We start from the raw sequence: 24,073 nt of genomic DNA, 5'->3' as shown, positions 1-24,073 counted from the left end.
ACTGCAAGGAGATCCAGCCAGTCGATCCTAAAGGAGATCAGTCCTGGGTGTTCATTGGAGGGACTGATGCTAAAGCTGAAAACTCCAATACTTTGGCCACCTCATGCGAAGAGCTGACTCATTGGAAAAGATCCTGATGCTGGGAGGAATTGGGGGCAGGAGGAGAAGGGGATGACAGAGGATGAGATGGCTGGATGGCATCACCGACTCGATGGACATGAGTTTGAGTGAACTCTGGGAGTTGGTGATGGACAGGGAGGCCTGGCATGCTATGATTCATGGGGTCTCAAAGAGTTGGACATGACTGAGCGACTGAACTGAACTGAACTATGATAGTCAAAAGCAATAATCAGTTATGTAGTGGTGCCCTTCAGATAAAAATATAGGAAAGGCTTCTTTGCTTAAAACAATAAATACATTTATATTTTAAAAATAAATAAATAAAGATGTACCTTCTATGGAAAAAAAATATGTGTCAATATAATGGCTTAAAACAAAATGCCTGTCAATGTCACTAAGGACAAGTTATTCTGATTCATCAGTTAGCCCATTTAATTGGAGTCCAGGTTAAATGTCAGTTTGTTTGTGATCATCTCAGTTTAAAAGAGAAGTACACTCACATCTTTGTAGTAAAATTACACAGAACTAGAATTTCTGCTGAAGCACTCAATACAATGTTTCCTCCACTAATCAGATTGTGTTCTAATACAGAGGTCACCTTTTGCATCTTTCTCTTTCTAAATATCCCCTACCATTCCATAATGCTTAGAGCTTAGTGAGCATTTCTAGAACTGAACCCTGAAGAGCAATGGTTTTTCACTGAGTGTCTGTGTCCTACTGAGAGTAATTTTTCTCCAAAAGCTTTGTCCAACAGTACACATTTTCTAGAAAAAGGACATGCGAGATTGATGCATAATTGTGAAGTTCAAGAATGTAAACATTGTGGTGAGCTCTAAAAGCAGTGTACACCTGAGCCTCTTAAAGAAATATAAAATAGCCAGATTCTAATCTCATGAGAGATTAGCTTAATTTAGTGAAAAGTTACAGCATTGACTTAATAGACTTCCTAGTATATTTTGCCTATTTATGGAATCTATAAATATAGATATATCTATAAATAAAGCAGGCATCTATAAATATTCTATATTTGGGTCAGTGTTTTCAGAGACTAAGAAACAGGAATGATAAATAAATGTATAAAATGAAAAAATATATTTTGTCTTATTTTTCAGAGTGATTGTGTACTTAGCTTTTTCCTCTCTGAGCCCGTGGAACAAGCAGTGAAAGAATCATCAGCTGTGGACCTAGGTAAGTAATTTTATCATTATTACCATGTACAATTATTGAGTTTCAATATAATTGTGAGGCTTCCCCAGTGGCTCAGTGGTAAAGAATCTGCCTGCCAGTTCAGGAGACCTAGGTTCAATTGCTGGATTGGGAAGATCCCCTGGAGGAGGAAATGGCAACCCACTCCAGTATTTTTGCCTGAAGAATCCCTATGGACAGAGGAGCCTGGTGGGCTACAGGCCATGGGGTCACAGAATCAGACACAACTGAGCATGTATGTACAACTATTGAGTTTCAATTGTATAAAAAATCAGAACTATATTTTGTTAACTTTCAAATTAAAATATTTTTAACAATAAGGCTTTCATAGTCTTTTCAATCCATTTTCAAAGCTTTTTAACCGCTTAGAATATGTTTATCAAGTTAAATTAAGCCCAGGTGTATTTGTCTAATTATACTAATTCCATGCTATCCCACTATTAACTTACTTCAGTTAACTGTGCTTTGAGGTGGAATTGCATTTCAGAGAGAGAGGTCCTGGTTTCCCCTGCATGTAAATCTTACAGTTTACTCAACATCTTAGAAAACAACAAAAATAAATATTGGGCAATAATAATGACCATGAATTATCTAGCAGTTTCATACTTATCTTTTAAAGCTCAATAATTATTCCACTTCCTTCATGAAGTCTTATTTTATTATCAGGATCCTAAACTAGCCCAGCACAATTATCTACCCTATTCTCTGCCAAATGTGTGTTAATTCTAATTAATTTTTCAATCATCTCACCTAGATTGGCAAAGACTTTTCAAATATCCTATCAATCTAAAGCACTCTTTAAAGTAATTCCATTGCCAGTGGCCATCTAACACTGATACTGGTTTTTATCTCACACAAGATTTGCACACTCATAATTGGCTGGACCTCACCCCCACCCCCACCCCAAACTTGCCTTTGCAACTCCCAGTCTTCCTTTTGTCCACATCCACCTTTGTATTCTCTACCTTTAAGATTAGGCCCATCTGCTCGTCACCTCTCTCTGTACCTGATATCCTAGTTACTTACCCCTTATGTGTACACTTCTCTATAGCCAGATCAGGTCTTAGAGTGTGATTGTTTACTGTTACATATTTATTTTGGGGTCTGCCTTGTTTCTCTTGTTAGGCTGAAAGTAACTTTCAGTCAAGCACTCACTTCCCCATTATATGCACTGCTCTATACTAACAAATCCTAAATTAATATATGATAATTAAATCACTTTGATTGCCCCTGCATTTTATTCATGTAAGTAATGTTATCCTCTAAGATGCTCTGCTTTTATAGTTAAACCATAAACAGTATTGAGTAAGGTAATTTCTTACATTTCATAGCATGTATCTAAAGAAGAATGATGTCCACAAAATAAAATATTTTTAGAGACTGAGACAGAACTGTGTTTGAGCATCTCCTGTGGAGGTGTGGGTCAGCAGTGGACTGCCACTGGGACAGGGGCTCTGGGTGCAGCAGACTTGGGTATGGCATAAGCCCTCTTGGAGGAAGTCGCCATTAACCCCACCACAGAGCTGCCAAAACTTACACAGGACTGGGAAATAGACCCTTGGAAGGCAAAAACAGAAGCTTGTACACCAGGACCCAAGAGAAAGGAGCAGTGACCCCACAAGAGACTGACCCAGATTTGCCTGTGAGTGTCCAGGAGTGTCTAGCAGAGGCATGGCTTGGTGGTAGCCTGCTGCAGGGCTGGGGGCACTGAGTGTAGCAGTACTTGCATGGGATCTTTTGAAGGAGGTCACCATTATCTTCATTACCTCCACCATAGTTTGGCCCAGGCTGTGATGGAAGGTGCACTCAGTGCAAGCGGCTGCGATGGCCAGCGCACTCTCAGCGTGACCAAGAGGAGCTGCCCCACATCCGAGGTCAGGGGCGGCAGCCGATAGTGCCAGGCTGCCACGGTGCAGGAATGGCCAAGAGGAGCCACCCCGCGTCGGAGGTCAGGGGCGGCAGCCGGGAGGAGCCACCAGGCATCCGAGGTCAGGGCAATAGTCTGGAGGAGCCACCCCGCATCCGAGGCCAGGGATGGTGGCCGGGAAGATCAACCCACATCCAAGGAGCGGTGGCTGCGCTGGCATAAGAGGGTCTAGAGGAACTATCCCACGTTGAAGGTCAGGAAGGGTGGCGGGGAGGAGATACCCTTCGTCCAAGGTAAGGAGCAGTGGCTGTGTTTTGCTGGAACAGCCATGAAGAGATACCCACGCCCAAGGTAAGAGAAACCCAAGTAAGATGGTAGGTGTTGCAAGAGGGCATCAGAAGGCAGACACACTGAAACCATACTCACAGAAAACTAGTCAATCTAATCACACTAGGACCACAACCTTGTCTAACTCAGTGAAACCAAGCCATGCCCCCGGGGCAACCCAAGATGGGCGGGTCATGGTGGAGAGGTCTGACAGAATGTGGTCCACTGGAGAAGGGAATGGCAAACCACTTCAGTACTCTTGCCTTGAGAATCCCATGAACACTATGAAAAGGCAAAATAATAGGATACTGAATGAGGAACTCCCCAGGTCAGTAAGTGCCCAATATGCTACTGGAGATCAGTGGAAAAATAACTCCAGAAAGAAAGAAGGGATGGAGCCAAAGCAAAAACAATACCCAGCTGTGGATTTGACAGAAACAAAGTATGATGATAGAAACAAAGTACGATGCTGTAGAGAGCAATGTTGCATAGGAACCTGAATGTCAGTTCCATGAATCAAGGCAAATTGGAAGTGATCAAACATGAGATGGCAAGAGTGAATGTCACCATTCTAGGAATCAGCAAACTAAAATCGACTGGAATGGGTGAATTTAACTCAGATGACTCTTATATCTACTACTGCGGGCAGGAATCCCTCAGAAGAAATGGAGTAGCCATCACGGTCAGCAAAAGAGTCCGAAATGCAATACTTGGATGCAATCTCAAAAACAACAGAATGATCTCTGTTCGTCTCCAAGGCAAACCATTCAATATCACCATAATCCAAGTCTATGCCCCAACCAGTAACACTGAAGAAGCTGAAGTTGAACGGTTCTATGAAGACCTACAAGACTTTGTAGAACTAATACCCAAAAAAGATGTCCTTTTCATTATAGGGGACTGGAATGCAAAAGTAGGAAGTCAAGAAACACCTGGAGTAACAGGCATATTTGGCCTTGGAATGCAGAATGAAGCAGGGCAAAGACTAATAGAGTTTTGCCAAGAAAACGCACTGGTCATAGCAAACACCCTCTTCCAATAACACAAGAGAAGACTCTACACATGGACATCACCATATGGTCAACACCGAAATCAGATTGATTATATTCTTTTCAGCCAAAGATGGAGAAGCTCTATACAGTCAGCAAAAACAAGACCGGGAGCTGACTGTGGCTCAGATCATGAACTCCTTATTGCCAAATTCAGACTTAAATTGAAGAAAGTAGGGAAAACTGCTAGGCCATTTAGGTATGACCTAAATCAAATCCCTTATGATTATACAGTGGAAGTGAGAAATAGATTTAAGGGTCTAGATCTGATAGATAGAGTGCCTGATGAACTATGGAATGAGATTCGTGACATTGTACAGGAGACAGGGATCAAGACCATCCCCATGGAAAAGAAATGCAAAAAAGCAAAATGGCTGTCTGGGGAGGACTTACAAATGGCTGTGAAAAGAAGAGAAGTGAAAAGCAAAGGAGAAAAGGAAAGATATAAGCATATGAATGCAGAGTTCCAAAGAATAGCAAGAAGAGATAAGAAAGCCTTCTTCAGCGATCAATGCAAGGAAATAGAGGAAAACAACAGAATGGGAAAGACTAGAGATCTCTTCAAGAAAATTAGAAATACCAAGGGAACATTCCATGCAAAGATGGGCTCGATAAAGGACAGAAAATGTATGGACCTCACAGAAGCAGAAGATATTAAGAAGAGGTGGCAAGAATACACGGATGAACTGTACAAAAAAGATCTTCACGACCCAGATAATCATGATGATGTGATCACTTGTCTAGTGCCAGACATCCTGGAATGTGAAGTCAAGTGGGCCTTAGAAAGCATCGGTATGAACAAAGCTAGTGGAGGTGATGGAATTCGAGTTGAGCTGTTTCAAATCCTGAAAGATGATGCTGTGAAAGTGCTGCACTCAATATGCCAGCAAATTTGGAAAACTCAGCAGTGGCCACAGGACTGGAAAAGGTCAGTTTTCATTCCAACCCCAAAGAAAGGCAATGCCAAAGAATGCTCAAACTACCGCACAATTGCACTCATCTCACATGCTAGTAAAGTAATGCTCAAAATTCTCCAAGCCAGGCTTCAGCAATACGTGAACTGTGAACTCCCTGACGTTCAAGCTGATTTTAGAAAAGGCAGAGGAACCAGAGATCAAATTGCCAACATCCGCTGGATCATGGAAAAAGGAAGAGAGTTCCAGAAAAACATCTATTTCTGCATTATTGACTATGCCAAAGCCTTTGACTGTGTGGATCACAATAAACTGTGGAAAATTCTGAAAGAGTTGAGAATACCAGACCCTGACCTGCCTCCTGACAAATCTGTATGCAGGTCAGAAAGCAGCAGTTAGAACTGGACATGGAACAACAGACTGGTTCCAAATAGGAAAAGGAGTATGTCAAGGCTGTATATTGTCACCCTGCTTATTTAACTTCTATGCAGAGTACATCATGAGAAACGCTGGGCTAGAAGAAACACAAGCCAGAATCAAGATTCCTGGGAGAAATATCAATAACCTCAGATATGCAGATGATACTACCCTTATGGCAGAAAGTGAAGAGGAACTCAAAAGCCTCCTGATGAAAGTGAAAGTGGAGAGTGAAAAAGTTGGCCTAAAGCTCAACATTCAGAAAATGAAGATCATGGCATCCAGTCCCATCACTTCATGGGAAATAGATGGGGAAACAATGGAAACAGTGTCAGACTTTATTTTGGGGGGCTCCAAAATCACTGCAGATGGTGACTGCAGCCATGAAATTAAAAGACGCTTACTCCTTGGAAGAAAAGTTATGACCAACCTAGATAGCATATTTAAAAGCAGAGACATTACTTTGCCGACTAAGGTCCATCTAGTCAAGGCTATGGTTTTTCCTGTGGTCATGTATGGATGTGAGAGTTGGACTGTGAAGAAGGCTGACCACCGAATAATTGATGCTTTTGAACTATGGTGTTGGAGAAGACTCTTGAGAGTCCCTTGGACTGCAAGGAGATCCAACCAGCCCACCCTAAAGGAGATCAGCCCTGGATGTTCTTTGGAAGGAATGATGCTAAAGCTGAAACTCCAGTACTTTGGCCGCCTCATGAGAAGAGTTGACTCATGAAAACTCAGTTACGACTGAGTGACTGAACTGAACTGATTGTCATAATTTATAAATATTCTCTAAAAAAATAGTATTAGCTGGGGAGATTTTTACAATCATTATTTTTGAACTTGAGTTAACCAGATTGAAAAAAACCAATCATAAGAAAGTAGCCAATTTCTAGAGAAGCTAAACTTTTATAAAAACCTACTAGGTTAGCCTCTATTTTGTCATTAAAGCCCTTAAAGAAAATTCTTTCTTTTTGTTTCAAAACATAAACTATGGGTCACTATCAAGTTTTTTATTTTGGTGATTATTATTTGTCTATAAGTGTTTTAAAGTACATACACACACACACACACACAAAATAGGGTTCTTATTGTAAAAACTAATTTGGTTGTTTCAGAATTCTTTTTTTTTTCTGGTTTGCTTACTTCTTCAGTTGAGTTCAGTCGCTCAGTCGTGTCCGATTCTTTGGGACCCCATGAGTTGCAGCACGCCAGGCCTCCCTGTCCATCACCAACTCTCGGAGTTCACTCAGACTTGCGTCCATTGAGTCGGTGATGCCATCCAGCCATCTCATCCTCTGTCGTCCCCTTCTCCTCCTGCCCCCAATCCCTCCCAGCATCAGGATCTTTTCCAATGAGTCAACTCTTCTCATGAGGTGGCCAAAGTACTGGAGTTTCAGCTTTACCATCATTCCTTCCAAAGAACACCCAGGACTTCTTACTACATCATATGATACTCAAGACTTTTTCGTCAGTGATAATGGACAAAAGTTTTGGTTCTGAATATTTTGAAGACAAACTGCCTATTATGTTACAACAGCAGGACTGCATATTTTAAGCAAGATATGCAAATCACTGAAACAAAGAAGAATTAGCAGGAAGTTGTTCCTTTTTGTATTGTTTAAATTATTTCCTCTTTCTTATTCTGAATTCTGAATACTTTTGTCACAGAATCAGTTGATTCCAAAAAAGAAGCACACTATTAAGGACACTTCTTGTCAGTCATTTGAAACTTTGAGTTGTTAAATAATTAGAGGATAAATTTATTCTGTGTATTAAAGTAATGGTTAAATAGGATGACCTGAAGCAAAAATCCCAGACTTCACCATTTTACTACCCCTACTAAGGAACTGCAGATGACACCACCCTTATGGCAGAAAGTGAAGAGGAACTAAAAAGCCTCTTGATGAAAGTGAAAGAGGAGAGTGAAAAAGTTGGCTTAAAGCTCAACATTCAGCAAACGAAGATCATGGCATCTGGTCCCATCACTTCATGGGAAATAGATGGGGAAACAGTGTCAGACTTTACCTTTTTGGGCTCCAAAATTACTGCAGATGGTGACTACAGCCATGAAATTAAAGACACTTACTCCTGGAAGAAAAGTTATGATCAACCTAGATAGCATATTGAAAAGCAGAGACATTACTCTGCCAACAAAGGTCCGTTTAGTCAAGGCTATGGTTTTTCCAGTGGTCATGTATGGATGTGAGAGTTGGACTGTGAAGAAAGCTGAGCACTGAAGAATTGATGCTTTGAACTGTAGTGTTGGAGAAGACTCTTGAGAATCCCTTGGACTGCAAGGAGATCCAACCAGTCCATTCTAAAGATCAGTCCTGGTTGTTCTTTGGAAGGAATGATGCTAAAGCTGAAACTCCAGTACTTTGGCCACCTCATGAGAAGAGTTGACTTATTGGAAAAGACTCTGATGCTGGGAGGGATTAGGGGCAGGAGGAAAAGAGGAAGACAGAGGATGAGATGGCTGGATGGCATCATGGACTCGATGGACTTGAGTCTGAGTGAACTCCGGGAGATGGTGATGGACAGGGAGGCCTGGTGTGCCGCAATTCATGGGGTTGCAAAGAGTCAGACACGACTGAGCGACTGAACTGAACTCAGCTGAACTAAGGAACTGAGAGTGGATTGCAGTAACTTAGCACAGCACATCTGGACACCTATGTATCTAGGCACAAGACTTGTAAAGATCACATTAGTAGTCACTTGTAGTCCTACTGCTGCCGTTACTGACTAACTAAACATGCCTTGGTAGAACAACAGAAAGTGCCAACCAAGTATACTCTCTCCTTTAGTTAACCCTTTTTCTTGGCTTCTCATTGCCTTTAGGCAGAGCCAACTTCCTGGGCTTATAACCTATGCAGTCGTACAAAGTACAGTACTTAAAACAATCCTATACTTGGTTTAATATTCTGTCGTCACTGTCTTGAAATTCTTAATAAAAAGCTTTTTGTAGAAAAGAACTCTGAATTTTCACCTTGCATTTTTATTTCTATGAGTCCCACAAATTATGTATGTGGCTGGCCCAACTTTTTGGGAAAAATCAGAATTCTCCTGGTGCATCTCAGCAGAATCTGGTACCCACCAATTTCCCTTTCCAGTCAAATATCAGGTCCTTCCCAATCTTGACTCTTGTCTTTTTCCAATTCTTCAACTAAGACCAGACCCTCAGTACCTCACAGATGCAATTTTCTCTGCCTAGATTTCTTGATTCCTGTTCCATCTTCCCCATCATTATTTGCATCCTTCATATCTCATCTCATTGCCTTTACTATAGAGTCCTATATGTTTTTTCCTCAAAACACATATTCCAGTGATAACTATGCTATGTGCTTCTTTGCAGACTAAAAATCCATGAAGACACAAGCCATGTGTATCTGGCTTACCATTGTAAACCCAGTGCTGAGCAAAGTGCCTTGTCTCCTCTAGATACTCCATAAAGAATTCCTGAATAAATGACTGACAATAAAAGACAAGAGAGAAGAAACCAAAATCCAAATTTAAGCTCCCTCTCTCACACTCACCATTTTATGTGGAAAAATCCCAGCACAAGGAATTTAAAGGTTCCCAACCACTAGATTTCTCCTGAAGTATCACCAGGGGGGGAAAAAAATCTGTAAATTATCATGTTTAATATTATAGGCACCAGACTTAACCAAAGCACTAACCAGAAAGTTGCTGAATTTTATCTTGTATATTCTTTAATTCTCTAATGACAGACTCTGTGTACTCCCCACAAATTAATACAGCCACCATGCCAAATAATACTTCTACAAAAATAAAAATTATCCACCTTCCACCAGTACACAGCTCTGATACACAGAAGACAGATTTTTGTCACAGTGCAGAAATAATAATGTAGGTAATGGACTAGAACATGATCAAAGACAACAGTTGCCAAAGTTAAGAGGATGAATTAATGAGCATCTTTAGATGCCAATGATAATTATAAATGATTACAAAGAGGAACTTTCAATCATTACCTTACGTCACTACTTTCCCTTTGAGATGTTAATTTAAAAGGAAGCCACACAGTCTCTATGGCAAGGTCTCTCTGGTTAATGTTGTAGCTGCTTGTTCTGGCAAAGCCCACACCAATTATCTACAGGTTGAAGTATGTTACCCATGCAAGTGTGCTTAGTCACTCAGTCATGGCCGACTTTTTGTGACCTCCCTGGACTGTAGCTGCCAGGCTCCTCAGTCTGTGGGATTTCCCAGGCAAGAATACTGGAGTGGCTTGCCATTTCCTATTCCAGGAGATCTTCTCAACCCGGGGATCAAACCCAAGTCTACACCATTGGCAGGTGGATTCTTTACCACTAAGCCACTGGGGTATTGTTTTTGCTTTGGCTCCATCCCTACATTCTTTCTGGAGTTATTTCTCCACTGATCTCCAGTAGCATATTGGGCACCTAATAACCCGGGGAGTTCCTCTTTTGGTATCCTATCATTTTGCCTTTTAATACTGTTCATGGGGTTCTCAAGGCAAGAATACTGAAGTGGCTTGCCATCCCCTTCTCCAGTGGACCACATTCTGTCAGACCTCTCCACCATGACCCACCCGTCTTGGGTTGCCCCTCGAGCATGGCTTGGTTTCACTGAGTTAAACAAGGCTGTGGTCCTAGTGTGATTAGATTGATTAGTTTTCTGTGAGTATGGTTTCAGTGTGTCTGCCCTCTGATGCCCTCTTGCAACACTTACGATCTTACTTGGGTTTCTCTTACCTTGGCGTGGGGTATCTCTTCACAGCTGTTCCATCAAAGCACACCTGCTGCTCCTTACCTTGGATGAGGGTATCTCCTTACCGCCACCGTTCCTGACCTTCAACATGGGATAGCTGCTCTAGGCCCTCCTGTGCTGTGCAGCCACCACTCCTCGGGTTGCTAGGCAAATTGGAAGTGGTCAAACAAGAGATGGCAAGGGTGAACATCGACATTTTAGGAATCAGCGAACTAAAATGGACTGGAATGGGTGAATTTAACTCAGATGACCATTACATCTACTACTGCGGGCAGGAATCCCTCAGAAGAAATGGAGTAGCCATCACGGTCAGCAAAAGAGTTCGAAATGCAGTACTCAGATGCAGTCTCAAAAACAACAGAATGATCTCTGTTCGTCTCCAAGGCAAACCATTCAATATCACAGTTATCCAAGTCTATGTCCCAACCAGTAACACTGAAGAAACTGAAGTTGAATGGTTTTATGAACATCTATAGGACCTTTTAGAACTAACACCCAAAAAAAATGTTCTTTTCATTATACGGGACTGGAATGCAAAAGTAGGAAGTCAAGAAACACCTGGAGTAACAGGCAAATTTGGCCTTGGAATGCAGAATGAAGCGGGGCAAAGACTAATAGAGTTTTGCCAAGAAAATGCACTGGTCATAGCAAACACCCTCTTCCAATAACACAAGAGAAGACTCTACACATGGACATCACCAGATGGTCAACACCGAAATCAGATTGATTATATTCTTTTCAGCCAAAGATGGAGAAGCTCTATACAGTCAGCAAAAACAAGACCAGGAGCTGACTGTGACTCATATCATGAACTCCTTATTACCAAATTCAAACTTAAATTGAAGAAAGTAGGGAAAACCGCTAGACCATTTAGGTATGACCTAAATCAAATCCCTTATGATTATACAGTGGAAGTGAGAAATAGATTTAAGGGTCTAGATCTGATAGATAGAGTGCCTGATGAACTATGGAATGAGATTCGTGACATTGTACAGGAGACAGGGATCAAGACCATCCCCATGGAAAAGAAATGCAAAAAAGCAAAATGGCTGTCTGGGGAGGCCTTACAAATGGCTGTGAAAAGAAGAGAGGCGAAAAGCAAAGGAGAAAAGGAAAGATATAAGCATATGAATGCAGAGTTCCAAAGAATAGCAAGAAGAGATAAGAAAGCCTTCTTCAGCAATCAATGCAAAGAAATAGAGGAAAAGAACAGAATGGGAAAGACTAGAGATCTCTTCAAGAAAATTAGAGATACCAAGGGAACATTTCATGCAAAGATGGGCTCAATAAGGGACAGAAAGGTCTGGACCTCACAGAAGCAGAAGATATTAAGAAGAGGTGGCAAGACTACATGGAAGAACTGTACAAAAAAAGATCTTCACGAACCAGATAATCATGATGATGTGATCACTAATCTAGAGCCAGACATCCTGGAATGTGAAGCCAAGTGGGCCTTAGAAAGTATCACTATGAACAAAGCTAGTGGAAGTGATGGAATTCCAGTTGAGCTATTTCAAATCCTGAAAGATGATGCTGAGAAAGTGCTGCACTCAATATGCCAGCAAGTTTGGAAAACTCAGCAGTGGCCACAGGACTGGAAAAGGTCAGCTTTCATTCCAATCCCAAAGAAAGGCAATGCCAAAGAATGCTCAAACTACCACACAATTGCACTCATCTCACATGCTAGTAAAGTAATGCTCAAAATTCTCCAAGCCAGGCTTCAGCAATACGTGAACTGTGAACTCCCTGTTGTTCAAGCTGTTTTTAGAAAAGGCAGAGGAACCAGAGATCAAATTGCCAACATCCGCTGGATCATGGAAAAAGGAAGAGAGTTCCAGAAAAACATCTATTTCTGCTTTATTGACTATGCCAAAGCCTTTGACTGTGTGGATTACAATAAACTGTGGAAAATTCTGAAAGAAAGGGGAATACCAGACCACCTAATCTGCCTCTTGAGAAATCTGTATGCAGGTCAGGAAGCAACAGTTAGAACTGGACATGGAACAACAGACTGGTTCCAAATAGGAAAAGGAGTATGTCAAGGCTGTATATTGTCACCCTGGTTATTTAACTTCTATGCAGAGTACATCATGAGAAATGCTGGACTGGAAGAAACACAAGCTGGAATCAAGATTGCTGGGAGAAATATCAATAACCTGAGATATGCAGATGACACCACCCTTATGGCAGAAAGTGAAGAGGAACTAAAAAGCCTCTTGATGAAAGTGAAAGAGGAGAGTGAAAAAGTTGGCCTAAAGCTCAACATTCAGAAAATGAAGATCATGGCATCTGGTCCCATCACTTCATGGGAAATAGATGGGGAAACAATGGAAACAGTGTCAGACTTTATTTTTGGGGGGCTCCAAAATCACTGCAGATGGTGACTGCAGCCATGAAATTAAAAGATGCTTACTCCTTGGAAGAAAAGTTATGATCAACCTAGACAGTATATTCAAAAGCAGAGACATTACTTTGCGGACTAAGGTCCATCTAGTCAAGGCTATGGTTTTTCCTATGGTCATGTATGGATGTGAGAGTTGGACTGTGAAGAAGGCTGAGCACCGAAGAATTGATGCGTTTGAACTGTGGTGTTGAAGAAGACTCTTGAGAGTCCCCTGGACTGCAAGGAGATCCAACCAGTCCATTCTGAAGGAGATCAGCCCTGGGATTACTTTGGAAGGAATGATGCCAAAACTGAAGCTCCAGTACTTTGGCCACCTTATGCGAAGAGTTGATTCATTGGAAAAGACTCTGATGCTGGGAGGGACTTGGGGCAGGAGGAGGAGGGACGACAGAGGATGAGATGGCTGGATGGCATCATTGACTTAATGGACGTGAGTCTGAGTGAACTCCGGGAGTTGGTGATGGACAGGGAGGCCTGGCGTGCTGCGATTCATGGGGTCGCAAAGAGTCGGACACGATTGAGCGACTGAACTGAACTGAAGCCACTGGGGAAGTCCATGTTACCCAGGTTTTGAATTTAAATTTTATTGATATGGAAGGACAAGAGGTGAAGGGATAGCTAGGATTGTTTGTAAATACTTATATTGTTTTTGAAATTTTCCACTGAATACTTTAAAGTATACACTTTGCTACAATATATCATATAATCTCATGTTTTTATTTTTATTTTATTTTTTATTTAAATTTTTAATTAGAAGATTATTTTAGATAGACTTCCCTGATGAGAAGGTGGTTCAGCCAGTCAAGAATCTGCCTACAGTATGGGAGACCTGGGTTTGATCCCCTGCAGAAGGGAATGGCAACCTACTTCAGTATTCTTGTCTGGAGAATCCCATGTACAGAGGAGCTTGGCCACCTACAGTCCATGGGGATTGAAAGCTTTAAAATATACACTTTTCTATGGCATCTCATATAATCTCATGTAATTAGAAGATTATTTTTGACTGTTGCTTGTGGATGATATTGGAAGGAAAAGAGGAAAAATAGATGAGAAATGACTTTCTCTAATACCTCATGTCTAATAGCTCTGTGTCAAAAGATATCACTTAAAGTGTGATAAACAAATCAAGCAATAAAAAATCTTAGCATACGTAATATTAGTGTTAGAAAAACACTGAGAAAGATCACAACATTGAATATAATTGGGCGGTAGATCAAAGTAGATGAGAAAGATCATCACACTAGTTTTATCTTTGCTTCTATTAGGAAAGAAGTATTGTCAAAATAAATAAAAGTCTAGGAATATTAAATAAAATAGCCACTAGAACAAAAATTAAAATTTCTATAAATATCATAAGTACATAAAGCAAATTACTTTGTGAAACAATTTCTTTAAAAATCATTGTTGAAAGTTATATTTCTTTTTTTAATGTGTTAAAACAATTTAATTCTCCTTTTACATTTCCATCCACGTGAGCCAACAAAGTCAAGAATGCATACTTTGCAATATTTACCTGTTTTGAGACATTCAAGTCAATTTCAGATGGCAAAAGTAGAATTCAGTCACTAATGACATGTTTAAAAATATATATTTTTTAAAAAAATGTTTTTACAAAATAAAAAGTAATCTTCCACAATGCAATAAATTGCAGATCACTGAAATTTTAACTCTTTAGATGATTTCATTTCAGTTTTTGGTTTCAAAATCTAGAGACAATTGAAAGGAAAAAGCGTTGGCAGAATTTCTATCCATTTTTAAGTTTCTCTTTTTTGTTTCGACTATTTGTTACACTGTTTAAAGATGTTAAGGATGAAGGTGCTCTTGCATGACCGGTGGCCTTTAGATGATCAAAAAGTTTATTCCTGGATGGAAATTCACTGTGGCAGGTTGTACAGCTGATAAGCACATCACTCATTGTCTGTGGTTCCGCAGGTACTCTGACAGACTTTTTAGTATCTTTGGCTTTCTTTCCTTTGGGTTTTGAAACAGTTCTAGCCTCAGTTTTTGGGTCATAGCACAGTTCCACAGTGTCTGTGACCCCAACATTTTCTTGGAGACTATCTTCCAATTCTTTGGTACTGTTTTCTTTAGGTTGGCGTCTTCCGGGTCAATCTTTACTCCTTCTCCAGTTCCATTTTCATTGAAAGTATCATCACAGTTCTGTGCTGGTTTCTGTTTCTTTTTCTTCTGTGTTTTAGAAAGCTTTTGTTTTGGCGCCTCCTCCATTTCTTCCTCGGAATTCGCATTCAGCCTGTTTTCACCAGTTTGAAGTCCTGAAAAATTTGCTTCCTCCTTCTCCAACTATTGTTTTAACAAGGCAGCCATTTCCCCATGCTTCTTTGATTTTTCATGATTCCTCAGAGCCTTTTCGGTCTTGAAAGTCTTGCGTCGTCAGCCTCGTCGCTGTCCTTACCGTCCTGTCCGTCTCTGAGCTCCTCCGGTTCTTCCGTTTAATCTTCACCTGATCCATCTCCAAATTGCTTTTCATAGTGCGCCTCCTCTCCCTGAGCTCCTTCTCCGAGTCAGCCACTGCCATCCAGCTCTGCTGTCTGCACTGCTCTGCCAGTTTGGCCTGTTTCAGCTTCTGCTGCCGCCTCATCGCCTCGGCTTTCCTCGCCTTCTCTGCATTTTCTTCTTCCACAAGCTTTCAATGAGCCTGCACTCTTCTATCCCTTTTTCGGATGAAAGCAATCTGCTGATGGACAAGTTCATTTTCTTTCCTTCTTCTTTTCTCACTTTTCCTCGCTTTTTCTTTTGGTTTCTTTTTCCATGCCTTGTTTCTCCCAGCCATTTGAAGCCTGCTGTGTATTATATTCTTTCCAAGAAGAATTCTGAGTGTGGAAACTCTGCCAGTAAGCATAGAATGGTGGACTGCCATATCATAGTCACTCTGGGAGTCTCCAAAAGTTGGGAAATCTTCCATGTCCTCTTCTAAAGCAGATTCTAGTTCTTCCTTTGCAATCATGTCAAAGTCATTACAGTACACCGTATAAAAGCCCTTTTCATCATCGTCATAACCAGAGTAACAGGTCACAGTGAAATAGTGAAGCAAATCTAAGCTGTCATCTTGATATACTCCATCACGTCCACCTTTCACCAGAGCTTCTCTATGATTATCGTACGACGCTCCTTCCTGAGGGTCACTCAACACATCATACGCCGCTTGGATTAGTTTAAATTGTTCAGCTGCTTCTGCGACATTATCCAGATTTTTATCTGGGTGCCATTTCTGGGCCAGCTTCCGATAGGCCTTCTTGAGCTCCTCCTCGCTGGCATGGCGCTGCACCCCCAGCCCTTCGTAGTGACAATTCATCGCCCGACAGAGCAGGGGGCTCCCGCCGGCCGAAGTGGTGGCTGCGGCCCTAGTGGGCCTCTCCTGTGGCGGGAGCCCGGTGCCCGCACCGGGCCAGCCAGTGAGTGCAGCGGCGGCACGGGCTATTTGTAAAGAAGCCTCCTGCCACTACAGGAGACGAAGTAAACATGGGTTCAGTCCCTGGGTGAGGAAGATTCCCTGAGTAGGAAATGTCAACCCACTCCAGTCTTCTTGCCTGGAAAATTCCATAGACTGAGGAGCTTGGTGGGCTGTAGTCCATGGAGTCACCAAAGAATTGGACATGACTGAGCAACTGAGCACACGCATATTAGGCAATGCAAGAATGTGGAAATCAAAAGTCACAATCATATCTAAAAACAAATGCAATTTAGTCCCAGAAGACTTGAATCAAACAGGAATAGAACTTTAGATTATAACAAGTACAATTATGAATAAAGATATAAGCAACTGCTGCAACATGTATAAAATTATGGAACATACAAGGAGAAATACACAAAAACAAACCAGTAATAGGATATTCTAATTTATTTCTCTTGATTTTAGAAAGATTGAGTAGAAAAAAATAAGCTATACATAGAAAAACTAAATAGTAACATTAATGAGGCAAACTGTAATTTACATCAAACTCTTATTCTGAAAATAGAGAATATATCTTCAAGAGCCAATAGAATACTCATGAAAATAGATTATATATTAAGTCACAAAGGAAATTAATTTCAATAAATCCTCAAAAGTAGAAATCACCTAAGACATATTCCCTGATCATAAGACAATACAGTGAGACACCCATGGAAAAGTTCATAAACCTAAAAGATACTTAAGTTTGAAGGTTTAAAAAATTAAGTTCTCTTGAACAACTTTTGGATCAGAGGACTTACAAATCAAAATTACAAAACTTACAAAGAATAGCAATAATGAAAAACCACATCTCAGAAAACTACAAGAGAAAGATAAAGCAGTGCTCAGAGGGAAATTGGAATAATTAGAATAAAAGCCAAAAAACAAACCAAAGGAAGACAAAGAGAAAAAATGGATAAAGGTAAAAGTAAATATATAAAAAGCTTTTCACTATTGAATATGATATTAGTTGTCAGCATGTCCTAAATGAATTTTATTATGTCCAAGAAGATATGTGGGCTTCCCAGGTGGTGCATTTGGTAAAGAATCCATCTGCCAATGCAGGAGATGCAAGAGAGGGTTCAATTCCTGGGTTGGGAAGATCCCCTGGAGGAGGAAATGGCAATCCACTCCAGTATTCTTGTCAAATCCCGTGGACAGAGGAGCCTGGCGGGCTACAGTCTGTGAGGTTGCAAAGAGTCAGACACAACTGAGCAAGAAGATATATTCCCTGTGTATTCACTTTGGTGAGAGTTTTTATCATGAATAAATGTTGCATTTTGTGAAATCTTTTTTCTGCATCTATTAAGATGCTCATGTAATTATTATCCTTCCTTTTGTTAATGTGGTGTAGCACATCGATGGATTTGTCAAATTGAACCATCCTTGTGTCCCTAGAATAAAACCAACTTGATCATGGTGTATGATCCTTTTTGTTGAATCACTTTTCTAGTATGTTATTAAGGATTTTTACATATATAGTCATCGAAGAAATTAGCCTATAATTTTCTTTTATTGTAGTGCCTTTGGCCGGTTTTGGTATCAGGGTGGCCTAGTAGAATAAACTTGGGAGTTTCTGTCCTCTTCAATTTTTTGGAATAGTTTGAGAAAGATAGGCATTAGTCCTTCTTTATATGTTTTGTAAAATTCCCCTGTGTAGTCATCCAGTCTTGGACTTTTGTTTGCTGGGAGTTTTTAAATTACAAATGCAGTTTCACCACTGGTGATTGGTTTGTTCAAATTATCTATTTTTCTTGACTCAATCTCGACATACTGTGTGTGTCTAGAAATCTGTCCATTTCTCTTAGGTTATCCAATTAATTGGCATCTGACTCATGGTAGTATTTTATGATTTTTTTTTTTTTTGTATCTCTATGGTATCAGTATGTATCTCTACAGTATCTCCTCTTTCAGTTCTTATTTTATTTGGGTCCTCTCTTTTCTTCTTGGTGAGCCTGGATAAATGTTTATCAATTTTATCTTTTCAAAAAACTAACTCTTGGTTTCATTGATCACTCATGCTTTCTTCTGTATCAATCTGCTATTCACTCCTTCTACTGTGTTTTTTATTTAGGCTATTGAATTCTTCATTTCTGATTGAGTCTTTTTTATATTTTCTAGTTCTTTGTAAATTTTTCACTGTGTTCATCTATTCTTTACCCTAATTCAGTTAACATTTTGACTGCCAGTGCTTTCATTCTTTATTTCCGTTTCATTATCTGCTTTTTCAAGGGCTTTCTCTGGCTCTTTCAACTGAGAGCATTTCTTCTGTCTTTTCATTTTGCTTAACTTTCTCTTACTCCATGAATTTAGTGTGAAACAGTTGCCTGTTGCAGTCTTGAAGGGGTGTTCTTATGTGAGAACATCCCTATTCAGACTGCACACACTCAGTGATTTAATGGGAGAGCTGGATTTGACATGGGTGCAAATCACATCTTAGTCAGGGTGTGATGACAGCTATCCCCTTGGTAGGGAGTAAAACTGGAAATGGAAGGGCTGGAGCTGGAGTTAAGTGCTAAAAAACGGCAAGTTCCTTTTTAAAATAGTTTTACTTATTTATTTATTTTTGGCTTTGCTGGGTCTTCCTTGCTGCTCAGGCTTTTCTCTAGGCACAGCAAGCAGGGTTACTCTTGTTGCGGTAGGTGGGCTTCTCTTTGCAGTGGCTTCTCTTGTGGAGCACAGGTTTTAGGGTGTAAGGGCCTCAGTAGTTGCAGCACACAGGCTCAGTAGTTGTGGTGCACAGGCTTAGTTGCTCTGAGGCATGTGGGATCTTCCTGGATCAGAGATCAAACCCATGTCTGCTGTATTAGCAGGTGGATTCTTTACCATTTAACTACCAAGGAAAAACCACAGGTGCCTTTAAGTGTGGGTTTTCCCCTACCCTCACACTGGAACCTATGCCCCAGTGTTGGCGACTGTTGAAGCAAGCAGGCCCATGCAACTACCAGCTTGTGTCAGCCATAACAGAGGTCCAAGCTTTCTGCGCCGCACTGCCCATGCACGCACCTGCAAGTGTGTCCCTTAGCTCAGTTGCAGCCTGAGGTCCAAGTATTCCTCATCCTTCACAGTCAGTCACTGCCCCCCAGCCGCCACCAAACTCCTTTGCACTGTGGAGGCACACCACAGGGCAGGCAGGGCCCCACACGGACACTCAGCATGTACTGGGGTGTGAGCTGGGGTGCAAGGGCTGCTCTCAGAGCTCTGGGCTGCTTCTGATGCACAGCTTGAGAAGGCACCAGCCATGACCACTGCCACCCCACCAGACTTGCCCTGGGTCTGGGTAGTCTCTGGATCCCTGAGTTATGTCTTCTGCTCAGTAGTAGCCGCCCTAGATCCAACACCACATGGTGATGTAAAGAGTGAATGGGGCTGGAATATTCATTCGACTGGGTCTGGGACACGCACCAAGGTGGCTGTGGGAAACCGAGCAGCCACTTGACCACCTCCTTCTGCCCGTCCTGGGGGCAAGCCAGTGTGCATGTGCTCCTCAGGAGCAGAATCCAGGCTTCTCACAGCTCCCCTGTTAGTTCCAATGGTCCCCCAGCCAGCCAAGGGGGCGCTTCTTCCAGGACTGGGGTGCCCAATCCATAGCTCTCACTGCTCACTCCCCAGGGCAGGTGTCTGACAATTAATTCTCCCTTTTCCTCTGAGTCTCTCCCAGGAGCAAAGATCCCAACTCAATCTCTTTTCTTTACTTCCTACCTGATTACATGTATATCTTTCTTATAGCCTTGATTGTATAGGAGTCCTTCTGCCAATTTCTAGTGAAATTTATTCCATATTAGATGTATTTTCTGATATGTTCTTGAGGGGAGGTAAGCTCTACATCCCTTTACCCCACCATCTTGATTGATCTCCAGATTTATTTTTAACAACATGAGCTAATTCTACAGTTTATAAACAAAAATAAACAAGGAAAAATCAGGAAAACTTAGCAAAACAAAGAGGTGAGTTTGCCTTATCTGATATAAAAACACATTACAAAGTCTCAATAATTAAAATGGTGTGACATCAGTACATAAGTAGAGGAGCAAGTAAAACATAATAGAATGTCCATAAATAGAGTCAAATATATTCAGGAATTTAATAGGTGCCCAAACCAGTAAGAGAAAACAAAGAATGTTGGCATAGTATACTTCATACTATATGCCACGATAAATACCAAGTGAATGAAAGACTTTAAATGTAAATAATGAAATCATATATATGACAAAGAAAACACGGAAAAATTCTTTTTAATCTTGGGATGAGCTACTATAATTATGACAGCTGAGCACCAGTGAATCAATGCTTTAGAACTGTGCTGTTGGAGAAGATTCATAAAAGTCCCTTGGACTGCATGAAGATCAAACCAGACAATCCTGAAGGAAATCAATTCTGGATATTCATTGGAAGGACTGATGCTGAAGCTGAAGCTCCATTACTTTGATACAAAGAGCCGACTCATTGGAAAAGATCCTGATGTGAGGAAAGATTGAAGGCAGGAGGAGAAGGGGATGATAGAGGACGAGATGGTTGGATGGCATCACCAACTCAATGGACATGATTTGAGCAAGCTCCGGAAGATGGTGAAGGACAGGAATCCTAGTGTGCTGCAGTCCATGAGGTCAAAAAGAGTCAGACACAACTGAGCAACTGAACAACAATAAATTCAGAAGCCATAACAATTCCGCATGATATAAAACACTGTAGCAAAGTTCAAAAAAGTGAAGTTAAGTGACAAAATGGGTGAAATATTTGCAAGTATTTAACATGTTACCATCTCCTATGAATTGGTTTTAAAAAATGACCAAATATAAAAGTGTAAAGAATATCATAATAAGTAAATAAATAAATCCAAACCTTCAGAAAACAAAAACAAAATGCAAGTGGCTCTTAACGAAATGAAAGAATCCTCAATGTCACTCATAAGAAAAATGCAAATTACAGCTACACTGATCCTGTTTTAACTCATCAGATCAGCAAAAATTCAAAAATTTAATTAACAAGCTTGGTTATGAATCAGCAAGCACTCATACACTGTTGGTGGTAATGCAAATTGGTACAACCTTCATGGAAGACAGTTTGGCAATATTTACCAAAATTACAAATGCCAATACCTGTTGACCCCAAAATTCTGCTGTTGAAATTTATCCTTTAACACTTGTACAGGGGTACAAAATGATACACATACAAAGCTATTTAATGCGGCATGGTTTGTAACAGCTGGAAAGCATTGGAAACAACCGACTTGCCCATCAGTGGGTAAATTGTTAAATAAATTATGGTATTTCCTCATGATGGAATATTCTGAAAGTATATTTAAAAATAAAGAAGTTTTGTATTATTGATATGAAAATATCTCCAAGACGGTTGTGCAGAATAGTAAAGATGCTATTCTTTTTGAGGAAAAGGGGGAAGAATAAAAATACTTATTCATATTTACTTAAGTGGAGAAATTCTGGAAGAATATGTGTCCCTCTGGAGGAATATTTGCAAAACTAATAAAATAATAATTGGAGAAGTGGCTGGATAGGTATTAGGAATGTGAGGAAGACTTTTTACTGTGTTCTTTGAAAATGCATTTTCACTTTTGAATCATATGAATATATTATCAGCTGAAAGGAAGTTAAATTTTGAAATGCCACTTTTTAACATTAATGGACACATTATGCATAATAAGCCCTGTATTATCTGCTGTATGGCATGCATTCAAGCATTTCAACATGGTCATTCTTTGGATCAACATTATTTTAACAGTTCTTGGGGTTACTATAAATGGTTAGATTAAGCATGATGAGATTCCCCCAGAATAACTTGAAGCAGAAAAATCAAAATGCTCTAGCATCTTCTTGTCTATCTGAAGCTATTCTCAAGTTTCCCTCAGGATTCCTGATGGTCCAGTGGTTAGGACTCTGAGCTTCCAATGCCAGGGGCCCAAGTTCGATCCCTGGTAGGGGAACTAAGATCTCGTATGCCCTGTAGTCAAAAAACAAAAACAGAAAACAAAAAAGTACCTCCCTCTCTGGGCTCTTCATTTAAAGTCTTTCCCCTTAGGTTACAGACTCTTCATCTACCCTTTACCACGTGGTATTCAAAAACAGGCTGTAGAGATCATTTGACCTGGTACCATTAATTTTCTGCATAAGCTTGGACTAAACACTTCAATTTCCTCATGTGTAAAATGGAAGTAAACACAAACTTTATAGATTTGCTGTGAGGATTTAGTGAGTTTTGTACGTAAAACTCTGAGCCCAACGTTGGCATATGACAAGAATTCTAGAAATACTAAGCACCTCTACTATTATTACATTGACTACAAAGACTTCCTGTGTTGCAGTTTAGTCACTAAGTTGTATCTGACTCTGCAGCCCCACGGACTACTGCACGCCAGGCTTCCCCGTCCTTCACTATCTTCTTGGGTTCGCTCAAACTCATGTCTGTTGAGTTGGTGACTTCCCTAGTGGCTGGCATTTCCGGTGGGTTCTAAACTCTGATGTGTTTCAATGGATACTCTAGTTACTAATCTTGCATGAAATGGTTGGATGGCATCACCAACTCGATGGACATAAATTTGAGTACATTCCGGGAGTTGGTGATGGACAGGAAAACCTGGCATGCTGCAGTCCATGGGGTTGCAGAGTCGGACATGACTGAGCAACTGAACTGAACCGAACTGATCCTCTTGTCAATTCAAGTAACAGTTGTAAGGTTATCATTTAGACACTCATCCATAAATTTATGCTAATCTCCTATCTTTGAATTAATGCTCCTCTAATTCAACACATTAAGTTTCTAATTAATGTGTCTAATAATCCTTTCACTCTTTAATTCAAAAATAATGTTCACTGTTCATCAGAAAGTATCAGCATTTTTAGTGTCCTCATACCAAAAGTTCAACTACATTTTTTAATTATGAAATGCAGTTTACCTAGGTAATACAGTCAGAATTACCTCATAGTATCTCAGACTCACAGTATCACTCTATCACTGTAATCAAGATATTCTTAGGAAGAATTCTTTATTTATCTACATAATTATCATTTTCGTGGGAAGAAACACTCAATGTCAATTTTAATTATTTCAATGTCAATAATCCACATTAACATGAAAACTATTAATAATTAATATTACCTCTTTACAATGTGTAAGCAATTCTAATAAACATGTAAAAGACTTTGGGAGAGGAAACATACCACTCAGCTTTAATATTCAAACGTTAGGGCTAGAAAGCTAAGATTGACTATCAGAAAATAACCTAGATCCCAATGAGCCCACAACAAGACATTGCCAAATTTCTTATTATTAATAAATTTCTTCTCTCTGAATTCCCTCAGAGAACATACAACCAGTGATTACCAAGGGAAATATTAGAAAACTGTGAATTATGTTTAATCCTTGGGCTATAAACCAGAAATTTTTAATTAAAAAACTAAAGCCTTCATTTTAATGTTGGAATGCTATTATATAACTTGAAAAGAAAATTGAGGTTTACTTTTGTCATTAAATAGACGTTTAGTGCAACATTATGGAGCAAGCACTGATTTACATATCCTTTGGGGAAAGAGGGAAAAAAGTAAGCCTTAA

At 40.2% G+C, this 24,073-nt stretch overlaps 1 protein-coding gene and 1 pseudogene across 1 annotated transcript in view; one reads left to right on the top strand and one right to left on the bottom strand.

Moving 5' to 3' along the window:
- PIK3C2G (phosphatidylinositol-4-phosphate 3-kinase catalytic subunit type 2 gamma) overlaps positions 1 to 24,073 on the top strand; it is a 487,933-nt gene that overhangs the window by 423,284 nt on the left and 40,576 nt on the right. Inside the window, exon 30 of the mRNA XM_068970622.1 lies at positions 1,233 to 1,308. Within this exon, the coding sequence (XP_068826723.1) occupies positions 1,233 to 1,308 (76 nt within the window). The remainder of the gene's footprint in view (positions 1 to 1,232; positions 1,309 to 24,073) is intronic.
- Positions 14,801 to 16,369, bottom strand: LOC138077987 (dnaJ homolog subfamily C member 21 pseudogene; annotated as a pseudogene).

This window comes from Capricornis sumatraensis, chromosome 4 (genome assembly GCF_032405125.1).
Source record: "Capricornis sumatraensis isolate serow.1 chromosome 4, serow.2, whole genome shotgun sequence".
Lineage (NCBI taxonomy): Eukaryota > Metazoa > Chordata > Mammalia > Artiodactyla > Bovidae > Capricornis > Capricornis sumatraensis.
The sequence above is the reverse complement of the archived record's forward strand: the minus strand, read 5'-3'. Positions and strand labels throughout refer to the sequence as shown.